The 11,496-nt window shown below is 33.7% G+C and overlaps 1 protein-coding gene across 2 annotated transcripts; it reads left to right on the top strand.

Annotated features, from left to right (window-relative positions):
- Positions 1-3,839: 3,839 nt before the first annotated feature.
- LOC105780303 (uncharacterized) lies at positions 3,840-9,755 on the top strand. Of its 2 annotated transcripts, XM_012604545.2 has the most exons (9): positions 3,846-4,335; positions 4,451-4,528; positions 5,470-6,144; positions 6,313-6,415; positions 8,170-8,270; positions 8,388-8,562; positions 8,838-9,008; positions 9,088-9,188; positions 9,273-9,755. In XM_012604545.2, the coding sequence occupies exons 1-9, from the start codon at positions 4,048-4,050 to the stop codon at positions 9,327-9,329; spliced, it is 1,749 nt and encodes a 582-aa protein (XP_012459999.1). In that variant the 5' UTR covers positions 3,846-4,047; the 3' UTR covers positions 9,330-9,755. The 2 variants fall into 2 exon arrangements, with proteins under 2 accessions (XP_012460001.1, XP_012459999.1); XM_012604547.2 differs by lacking the exons at positions 9,088-9,188; positions 9,273-9,755 and having other exon boundaries at positions 3,840-4,335; positions 8,388-8,572; positions 8,838-8,997.
- The last annotated feature ends 1,741 nt before the right edge of the window (positions 9,756-11,496 follow it).

The following is an 11,496-nucleotide window of genomic DNA, read 5'->3' as shown; positions in this document are numbered from 1 at the left end:
GCAAAGTGGGCCTTGAGACCAAAGGGGATTTGAGTTGAAAATCTAAAAAAGAGTAGCTCAAATGTTGATCAAAATGGGGTATGCGGTGATCTTGCTATACTTGAATCAGTAGGAAAGGGTACGCGACATTTTGGGGCATCGACAGAGTATTGTAGATCTTCTAAGCACCTGTCAAACTCAGAATGGTCTTCAGAAAGTTTGCATAGAGAAGTTCAAGCTGCGATATCTCGGTCGCCTGGCCTTTATATTATTTATATTAAATTTTTTGTTCTTGGAATACTTCATTCTTTTTCAAGATACATGTTTTTAATTAATTCCTCTTTTATTCTTACTACCCGCGATAATTTATTTTCGAGCTATGCTTTTAAATCAATTCTATTTTTTCCATCGTTATGTTCTTTTTGTAAGCGTGTTGCATTAGAATAATGATTAATGGACTAATAAAACTTTCACAAAGGAAGGTTTCGCATATTACTCTAGAGGTTTCTAAATAATACAGGAATCTGAAACAGGACTATTGTTTAGAACGCACTAAGTTTAAAGATTAGAAATCTGAAAAGGAAGAGTCCAAATTAAGACTATCTCTTTGGATTTATGTTATCAAAAACATTGATTGAACAAAACGACATGATGGTGTGTCGATGATAAGGCTTCAATGATCGCCAAACAATAAAAAGAGGTTTTCTCATAGAAGAAACTTTTTCACTTGTGCATGAGCATTTGGTATGACACCCTGGGAATGGTGTAAAAGACCAAAGAGCTTCATATTCTGTATCCTTGATTTACGATAGGAGAGGATTAAGGAAAAGCCAGATTGTTCTATCCTGGGGTTACAGCGGGTAAATGATGGTGCAAATTTTGGTGTCCCAATGGATTTTGACGTTTAAATAGGGGCAATCTGACTAAGTGTTTCTTTGGAGATACTAGCCGAACAAGAACACGTCAATGATTGAGCCTTAATAAACAACAAGCAATGATAACTCAAACATTAAAAGATCATTTTCATGACATTTCTGCATTCATGCAAATATCATTCATACACATCTAGTTAGGAGCATTTGATTCATTCTAATCATGACATCCTAATCACTAGGCATAATCAGGTTCATAAGATGGATTCTACAGATCATGTTCCCCAGAGAACGAATTAGTGAAACCACAAATCCTATCTCCTTGAAGTTGTAGTGGAATGGATTGAAGATGGCGAATCTTATCTCCCTGAAGTTGTAGTGGAGCAGATTGAAGCCAATAATCCTATCTCCCTGAAGTTACAGTGGAGCAGATTAAAACCACATATCTTATCTCTCTGAAGTTGTAGAGAGCAGATCGCATCCAGTCTTATCTCCTTGAAGTTGCAGTGGGCAGACTGAAGATGGCGAATCTTATTTCCCTAAAGTTGCAGAGGAGCAGATTAAAGCCAATAATCCTATCTCCCTGAAGTTGCAACGGAGCGGGTTAAAATAATAGATCTTATCTCTCTGAAGTTGCAGAGAGCAGATCGCATCTAGTCTTATCTCCCTGAAGTTGCAGCGGAGCAAACTAAGAAAGCAAGTCTTATCCCCCTGAAGTTGTAGTGGGGCAGACTGAAGATGGCGAATCTTATTTCCCTAAAGTTACAGTGGAGCAAACTGAATAAATCAATCTTATCTCTCTGAAGTTGCATTGGGGCAGATTGAAATTACAAATCTTATTTCCTTGGCGTTGCAGTGGAATGGATTAAAGCTTAAGTGGAGTGCATCGACATGTCGATTCCTATACCTCTGAAGATGCAGAGAATGAGGCTACTTGAAGAAGAAGCGCACCAAAGTCCAGCACGATCGGGCAAAATTGGTCATCTTTAAAGTCTTTGCTCTGTCCTCGTTACACGATAAACGAGCAAAAAGGGGCAGCTGTAATACCCAAATTTTTCCCGGCCCATATACCTTACAAAAACCAAATAAATAAAAAACAAATAGAAAAAATGTCCTAGTCCAATAAAACAGTCCATTTACAGATAAAATAAAAGCCTAATTTGGTCCAAATTACGTGGCCCAATTACAAATAACAGCCCAAGTCTAGCCTAACCTTAAGCCTATTACACCAAAAAAATAGAGTCAAACCCTAACAGCATTCAGCCCCAGCCAACGCCACAACCACCAGGCCTTTCCGCGTGTGTGTACCAGCGGTTATCGCCCTCCACGCACACTGCGTACGTCTTCCTTCCAATATGTATCTGCAACAAACCACAAACCGCAAGAGAAGGCACTAGAATAACAGAGAAAATAGCAAAAATATAAAAGAAAAATAAATAATTTCTGTAATATTCGGCTATATAAAGCCGATTGTAGCATTTGTAATGGGTTTTTTTTTTCACGAATCAAATAGAAAAATAGAAAAATATTTGAAGCAGAGATTTCAGAATACAAAAAAAGATAGATTGAAGGTAGATTTTCGTTTTTCTTTTTCTCTTTGTTTCGATTCAAAAAAACAGTAAATAAAGGGGTAAAAAAGAAGGCTTACCTTGTGATGCCTTGAAGATCCGCACGAGAGGGAGCCAAAAAGCCTTTTGTGGTGCGGCTTCGACCACCGTTCACGGTGGAATCGTGATGGAGGCGCGGCAGCAGAGGTTGGGTTCAAAACCCTAGCAGAGAAAAAGAAGCAGCAATTCTTTTGTTTTGGGGGCATATGCTACTTATGTTTTTTAAAAGAAATTTTTGCTTAAATAATAACACAATACGACGTCGTTTTGTGACAAAGGTACCAGCGCTTTTATAGCGTATCCAAATCAATACTTTTATTTCTTTTAATTTTTTCCTGACATTTTATTTTTGCTTCATTTTGGTTCGTGCAAAAGCGCAGCATTTTGAGGGAAGGGAATATTTCCCATTTGACCCTCATGTTATTCGCGCGTTATGCTCTGGCCCTTCATTTTGTTTTATTTTTGTTTTTTTCTCTTAAATTTTGTTTTGAGTTCAATTTAATCCCTGCTAATTTGATGTATTTGATTTTATTACTCTATTATTTAAAAAAAAAGTATAAATCTAGTATTATTTTATATTATGATTGTAAGTTTTATATGTATCATTATTTTAAATCTATCATGCATTATTGTTTTAATTTCATCATGTATTATGTTACATTTTCTACGTGAATACAATAAATTGTGTACGTTTTATGGTTTTACTTTATAATACCCTTTTTAATTTCCCTTTTATATATATTTTTAGGTTTTATAAATTTATAAGATAATATTTTTATTATGCTATTTTGTTTATATATAATTTATGTTTAATTATTTTTATTTCGCATATATACCTATATAATATACTAAGGATTTCAAATTTTATATTTTTACTTATTTGTACATATATACCTTATTACTTTTATGTATTTTGTTTTGCTTAACTTAACTTTTTGCATATATATCACTATTTATGTTGAGTTTTCTTTTCATCTAATATGTATTATTCTTCTAAGTTCACATATATTGTTTGATATATTGTATCTTTTTTATTTACACGCATATATGTATAGGTTATTTATTTTAAATTTATTTTAACGTGAGAATAGGATTTATTATTATTATTATTATTCTACACGCAGATTTAACAAATTATCATATATTTTTTAATATTTCATTAATATTGATTGTGAAGTTTAAAAATTCTAGTCTAATCTAAAATAATGTACCAAATATTTTCTCTTTAAAAATTAAAATTAAATAAATAAAATACATAGGAAAAATATAAAGATGCCAAACTATTATAAATAAAAATAATAGATAAGAATATGAGAATTTTTATTGTATTTTATATTTACAAGTAGTAAACTTTTGGGTTTTGAAGGAAGAAGAAAAGTTGAATGTTAAAGAAGATGAAAGATGAAATTGAACATCCACACACAAAATTGATAATTTTTCAATTACCAAAAATTGATTTACTAATCTAGCCACCGCCATTTCTCTTTCAAGTTTTTCTCTTCCTGCTTTTGTGCAAGAATAAAACCAAAAGCGTAGCGTGAGACAGAACAGAAGAGTATATTGAATAGAATAGAATAGAATCGAGTAGAATGTGTACGCTCCATTGCCCAGTCCAAATGCAATCCGATATCCGCACCGCCCTTCACGTAGCTTTCTCCAGCATCGGCTCTCTCAGTCCGTTTCGCAGGTCAACTCTCACCCTCCCACCTCGCTGTCTCCGCCCCGCTGCCTCATTGGGTCTGCTTTCAAGACCTTTCTCTACCGCCGCCAGCCTTCCCGACAAGCCTTCCATTTGTACCGCCGACGAGCTCCACTATGTCTCCCTTCCCAATTCTTATTGGCGCCTTGCCCTCTGGCGTTATCACCCTCCTCCTCAGGTTTTTCGTTTTCTTTGATTTTTCAAATTCGGCTATCGCTATCGCCATTTTTTTCTCCCTTTTTCTTATAGATGGATGAGATGAAATCATTATAACCATCACTACGTTGTAACAGGCGACCCCGAGAAATCACCCCCTTTTATTATTATCTGGGGTGGGGACTAATGCCATAGGGTACGATCTTTCTCCCGAGGTAAATTTTGTGGTTTTTGTTTTGAGATAGTTGAATATGGATTTTTTGGTTTCCCCAATAGTATGGAGAGAAAAAGTTGGGTTAAACTAACTTCGATTGGAGTTGGTGTTGACATTGTATATTAAAACGAGAATTCAGAAGTTCGGTCCAATTTGTTTAAGCCTTACCGTCCTGTAACTGTTAAGCATAAAATTGAAGTCTAATACGGTAGGTATATACATAAGCAAGAATTCCCAAGAATTTGCTTCTTTCTTTTTTCAAAGAGATGTAAATTGTTTCGGTATGCTCTTTTTGGCTTAAAATGCTGAATTATTCGCTTATAGGTTTTTATGCTGCATTATGGAGTAGCAGGGACTACTGAACATTTGATTTGGCCTTTAGCACATGATTACAACAACCAGAACTTGTTCAATTTGGGTTTCTTTTAATTTTTTTTTTAATAATCGGCTGGATGCTTCTCAGAAACCAGACTTTGATGAGCCTAAGAAGATGGTTTTGCACTATGTTGTAGATTATCAGCAGCCAGTATTATAACCACTTAGTATATCAGAGCTTTTGTTTATCCTGGTGATAGCCTCCGGGTTTGTTTCAAAATTTCTTAAAACCAAGGCTGATAGCCCTCAGGCAAATATTGTGAACCATGCTCATAAATGATAGTTCAATCCATATGGACCCTTTATGGCATCAAAAGTCACCACCTGTCAACTTCTATTAGAAAATGTTTGATGTATGTTGCCTTGGTTAGTCATGACTATCTCACGGTTAAAAGTGCCATTCATGTACCTTTTCTGCACACTTACATGAATACCTACAGTCGAGTTGAAGCAAATAATGATGTCTTTCAACTTTTACGTATAACTTTAAGATGCTGAATATTATTTCCTTCTCTTTTTTCTTATAAATATGATCCTTTTCCTGATAAATGTGATATGGATATGCAGTCTTCATTTGCAAGATACATGTCTGGCCAAGGATTTGACACATGGATTCTTGAAGTTCGTGGTGCTGGGCTAAGTGTGCAGGGATCAAATTTCAAAGAAATTAAGGAAAGTGCTAATGCAGTATCTGAGCAGATGGAAGCTGTTGCTAAGGGTGTTACAAATGGAGTGTCTCCTGTGCAGCAGCCAAATAATGTTTCTGATACTTTATCTGATTCTGAGATCTCTCATTTCGGACAAGATTCGACAGGGATTGCAACAGCATGGGATAAGTCAAAATTGGTGTCGAAGTTGACAGAAATCTTGATGCGTTTGTCTGAGAGACTTTCTGGCTTTCTCAGTGATGGCCAATCAATGCTTATCTCTGCTAAATTGTTTGATCAAATATCAAACCTTTTGGAAGGTTCTCAGTTATCTGATCGCTTTGAGGAGGTAAGGGCAAACCTTTCCAACTTATTGGAAAAACAACAAAACTCTGGTGTAACTAGCCAAATTAGAGATCTGAGTCAAAGACTTGTAAATATTATTGAAGAAGGCCAACGATCTGTTTCACCTCAGTTCATTGATATGCAAGAGCGGCTTTCGTCAACAATAGAAGATTTTCAGAAACAACTTGACTTGATTGTGAAGTATGATTGGGATTTTGATCACTATCTGGAGGAGGATGTTCCTGCTGCGGTGAGGTGACATTTTGCTATGCTGGAAGGCTATGCAAATGCTGAATTATTTTTAGTTTACTTTCTTATTTAGAATGTTATGAATTCCATTTGTTATTTTGCATTTTGTATGCTATCAATGTCTACTGTCTTTAGGCTGAATTGACGATTCGCATTTTCATTCATATAGATGGAGTACATAAGGGCACAGACAAAGCCAAAGGATGGAAAATTGCTTGCAGTTGGTCACTCAATGGGAGGCATATTGCTTTATGCTAAGCTGGCACGGTGTGGTAAGATACCATCATTTGCAATTTGTCACATGCTGATGATTTTCACTTTTCAATACTAATGCATAGGAGACAAAGTAAGATTCATCCCTCAATTAGTGGAACTACACTTTGAAAACCTTAAAATGAGCTCATATTTTGGGTGACCTCGTCTTATTCTAAGCTTTAAAATGAGCTCATATTGTGGGTGACCTCGTCTTAGATTTGCAATAATTAGTGGAGGAAACAAATTATATTTATTTAAGGTGTACACAAGCTTTATGCCCGTAGAGTAGCCACTTTAGGTCAAGTAGACTCAACTTTTAAAGTTGAATGTTATATATACATATACAAATATATATATATATATAGACGAGGGATCTATTTAGACCAGTGTAACACTTTCATGACTTTTTGCGTCATTAATATTTCAACAATTCAAACGACATATTCCATGTTCTATTCATATATAGATCATGCATGTCAAGTTTAGAGTAAATTACCTTAGTTTTATACTAGTGTAAGTGGATCCTCCCAATATATAATTAGTGTAAAAATTTGGCGTTTTCCTATATAACTAGTATATTGACACTAGTAAAATTTGTTCAACTTGTTAAGTGAAAAATTGTCTTTAATTTTATGTTCATTCACAAGTTTGGAAAAAATAATTTGCATGTGTTTCTTGTCGTCTTCTATTAATCACATGTTGAGCCTTGTTACACTTTTGTTTTGTTACTTGCTTCTTTTTTAAACTCTCTTTTTCACTTTGTTGTCATCTCATTTTCCAGCTATAATTTTCACCTTAATTAACTCTACGATGAATATTATATATGATTTTAATCCAATCTTTAATTGGTTGGTTTGTTGTACATGATGTAATAAATTGTAAAAAATTATTTGTTCACTTGAAGTTATTATATTTTGGGATATTTTATCCAATGTTTAATTTTGTCAATGTTGTACACTAAGCAAAAATCATTATATATAAAAAGATAAATATTATTATAATAACCCTACTGACTTAAGTTCTTGTTATGCCATTGCTTTATGTGTCATCACCTATTTAATAACAATTGAAAAAAGAGCTATTGAACTATCACAGAGTGCATATTGAGCAGCCAATGCTATAAAAAGAAGATTATTCTTAATGAGATCGCACTGTGGTTTCATTTAGCTGAGCCCTTTACTGTTATGTCCGATGTTTTTCTTCTCCTTATTGTTTGAATGAATGAGCCCTATCTATGTTCTTCTTCTTTTCTTCACCCCCCAACCTTTTGGTCCTAAGATATTTATATATATATCCTGCCCAAACTGGTGTTGCTGTTAGGATCAAGCATATTTATTATGGATACCTATCCATAACATTACCCAGTGGAGTGTAAAAACTCCACAAGCAAGGTTAGTGGGGTGACACCTGTCCATTTATTTATTTTATTTATTTTTAAGTATACTATAAGGGGCATGTGTTACCCCATTAACCTTGCTTGTGGAGTTTTTAAACTCCAGTGGCAGTGTATGAAATAATAAGCCTATTATTATTTGAAGAGTAGCGCTCCCCGCCCTAAGGGAGCCAATGGGTCAAATATATTTTTAGTATCATAGAATGTTGCTATTGTTAAATTTAACTTAGGGGGCATTTATTTAAAATTTGATTCTATTTGAATCAAAAGCATTTTCTAGTATTAGTTTTTAATGTGCTTCTCTTTATATTGTACTTTCTTTTTCCCGTTTTGATAAAAATAACCATTGGTTTTGTGTGTTATATATCTTCTTGGAAGGTTTTGAAGGAAGGGAACCTGAACTCAAGGCTGTTGTTACATTGGCGTCATCACTTGATTACACATCTTCAAATTCGACACTCAAATTACTCTTACCTCTTGTAAGTTGGTGAACCAGTGTTAATTGCCATTTAAGATGATGTGATTTTGTAACTACCTACTTAAAAGCTTGATACAAATTGGTTTGAGAAACTAATATCATGGCACTTGTTATGCAGGCAGATCCTGCACAGGCTCTTAATGTACCTGTTGTTCCATTAGGGGCAATGTTGGCAGCTGCATATCCTCTATCTTCTCGGCCTCCTTACATCTTGGCTCGGCTTAATAATCTAATATCAGCAGAGGACATGATGCATCCAGAGTTGCTTAAAAAGCTTGTCTTAAACAACTTCTGTAAGTATGGGTATATTTTCTTCACATGATGCGAAATGCCACAGCTTTTCTTATTTGAATCTAAAGCTTCCCTGTTTCTATGTAAATGACATCCGGGTATCCTATTATGAATTACACACAAAGTCAATAAGTGGATCCTTATACACAAAACCGGTTTTCTGATTTTATAGCTTGATATCTGTTACCGGTTTTCTGGCTTGGTGGGGTTGTCTATGATGTGATCCCTACTGCTCTACTCTGGGTTTATCAAGCTTTTTTCCTTATATGATTCTCAGGTACTATACCAGCTAAACTTCTTCTGCAGCTCACATCAGCTTTTCGAGAACGGGGATTATGTGATAGGAGTGGTAAATTTTTCTTCAAGGATCATCTACATAAAAGCAATGTACCTGTCCTGGCTATTGCAGGAGATCAAGATCTAATTTGCCCACCTGAAGCTGTAGAAGGTAAATAATGCACATAATTCTCTCATATTATATGGTTTTCCTACATATTTACATTTTTACTTGTTATCCTTTGGATCAGAAACCGTGAAGCTTCTTCCGCAGAACTTGGTCACCTATAAAATATTCGGAGAACATCAGGGTCCACATTATGCTCATTACGATCTTGTGGGAGGACGACTGGTAAGCATTGCTAACAGAAAAATGTACACTGAAACGCCCTTTGATCGCCATTCGTCTTCTGTTTCTAAAATTGTTCAAATACAGGCTGTGGAGCAAGTTTACCCATGTATAATCCAGTTTCTTAGTCAACATGACGATTGAACATCATGATATCTGGGCCAATAAACATCGCTACAAAAAGATATAGTAAAGAAACACAAGTTCATTTAGCCGAGAGGCAACCTAATGTATCCATTTGTTGGTAATGGTGGCAGCATGGAGTATGCTTATATTATTGCCATGCCCGACACAGGTAATCTGACTCATCACTTTTGGTGGAGATGCATTCAGAGTTGAAACAAAGGAAGTAGGAAGGACCTTCAAGTTTGGATGAATCGACATTTTCCTCTTTTCTTATTCTTTTTTTTTTTAAGGTACGAATTATAAATATTTTCCAAGATTTACTAGATAAATTACATAATATATAAATACAAAAGAAATATAGTGTAATATAAAATTAAAAAATGGGTCGGGTTGGATTCTGATCTTATTTTTATATATTGAATTTCAAGGGTTATGAGTTCATTATTTTGCTCAGAGTCATTTTCATGATTAAAACTATTATTCAAAATATTTTCATACATCTAGCTAACATTTAGACATATAATTTATATGTATAAAATTGTACACATGTATACTTAATCACAATCTAAAATGATAATTATGGTTTATTGTTTACAAGTTGGAAAGAATTATAAGTTGTGAAAGTTGAAATTTATAAATTTTAGTTCTGTTAAAAGTCACGGTTTTATCAAATTAATTTTTTTAAATTATGCAGCAACAGTAAAACTAGACTATGGTAAAAAAAAATGTAATAAATTTATAAAATCCAAAATGTAACTATAATTGAAATGGTAAAATTTAGGTAAGGAGTAGATCTTATCATAGATTGAGCTACCCGTTTCGTTTGAAAAGTGGAAGGATTTGAGAAAAAGTATAGGCTCGAAAAGTAAATTTGAAAAAAAAAAGTCTCGTTTTATAAATGAAGTAAGCTTCGGGTAAGATTTTTTTGTCTTGGCCAAACCTGATCTGAATTTGTTTATTTTTTTTCCTGCTGCTGTTTGGTGTTGTTTTTTTTTCTTTTGTCATTTTATTGTTATTATTTGAATATTGTATAGCTTTTGTTTTTATTGTTAATTGTGTTACTATTTTAGAGATATTTGCTTGTTAAGTTGTAACTATCTTATTCAAATATAAAGATTTTTTTTAATGAATTTTCAATTTGTTGGAAAATATTTATTAAAATATTGAGTGTATTTTATGTATTATAATTTTTAAATTTATTTTTATATAAAATATAAATATTAGAAAAAATTAATACGGGTGAGTGGGGTCGAGCTTGGGATTAATATTTTTTATCTGGATCAAGGTTAAGCAAAATTTTACACCCATTTTTAGGCCGGGCCTGAAAAATAACCCTAAAATTTTGCATTAACCCGACTCATGATAAATCTAGTAAAAAATTAGATGATTGTGGTTAATATTTACTTTGCTTTGTATTTTTTTTTTCAATTCGGGTTTGTATTTATGCTATGAGTTGAATGACAAGAACTAAACTCATGAAAATACTTAAAAACTTGAAGATTAAGATAAGGGTAATCATATGATATGCTGTGAAGTTTACAAAAAGATATTACTTCTGGAAAGAAAATATTCATTTTCTTAAATACCATTCGAAAAATATTAATTAAATTAACTATTCAAATTTAAAATTAAACTAATTATGTTGACTATACCAAATCAAGTTAAAATACAAAATTATATATAAAATATTATTTTTCATTCACGTTAATAAAACAAAGTGAAAGCAACATGAAACAATTTCGATTATAATTGAATAATTATAAGTATATTTTATATTTTTTTATATAGAGCAGAGGGGGACAATTTTCATTCCTTCCACTCAATTGCCATTTAAAATTGAAATTACCCTTGATCTGGTCCTTTGTCTCAAAGGACAAAGCACGCTAGGCTACTCTCCTTCTGAGTCACACTGACTGCATACTGCACTTCGGTAATGCTGCTGCCATATAGCAGCCTGCCAAAACCCCATCAACTGTCCCATTATCTGAACATTCTGATTTCCAAAATACCATCCAAAATTTCACAAAAAAGGACCATCCCAACTCTTCTCTTGGTGCTAAATTTTAATACATCAAAGAAAGGTCAGACTGAACCCCCCCCCAACACACACAAATTATGTCCGAGTCTTGAGTTGAGTTGATTGTAGGACTACGTGTATATAAGGCATAACATAAGTTCCCTCCAC

Source organism: Gossypium raimondii, chromosome 4 (genome assembly GCF_025698545.1).
Source record: "Gossypium raimondii isolate GPD5lz chromosome 4, ASM2569854v1, whole genome shotgun sequence".
Taxonomy (NCBI): Eukaryota; Viridiplantae; Streptophyta; class Magnoliopsida; order Malvales; family Malvaceae; genus Gossypium; species Gossypium raimondii.
The sequence above is the reverse complement of the archived record's forward strand: the minus strand, read 5'-3'. Positions and strand labels throughout refer to the sequence as shown.

Bases quoted from the DNA above. Each gene is read 5' to 3' on its own strand.
- LOC105780303 (XM_012604545.2), top strand. From the start codon at position 4,048: ATGTGTACGCTCCATTGCCCAGTCCAAATGCAATCCGATATCCGCACC. The intron at 4,529-5,469 runs GTAAATTTTGTG...ATGGATATGCAG, and splicing joins GGTACGATCTTTCTCCCGAG to TCTTCATTTGCAAGATACAT. The intron at 9,009-9,087 runs GTAAATAATGCA...CCTTTGGATCAG, and splicing joins CCCACCTGAAGCTGTAGAAG to AAACCGTGAAGCTTCTTCCG.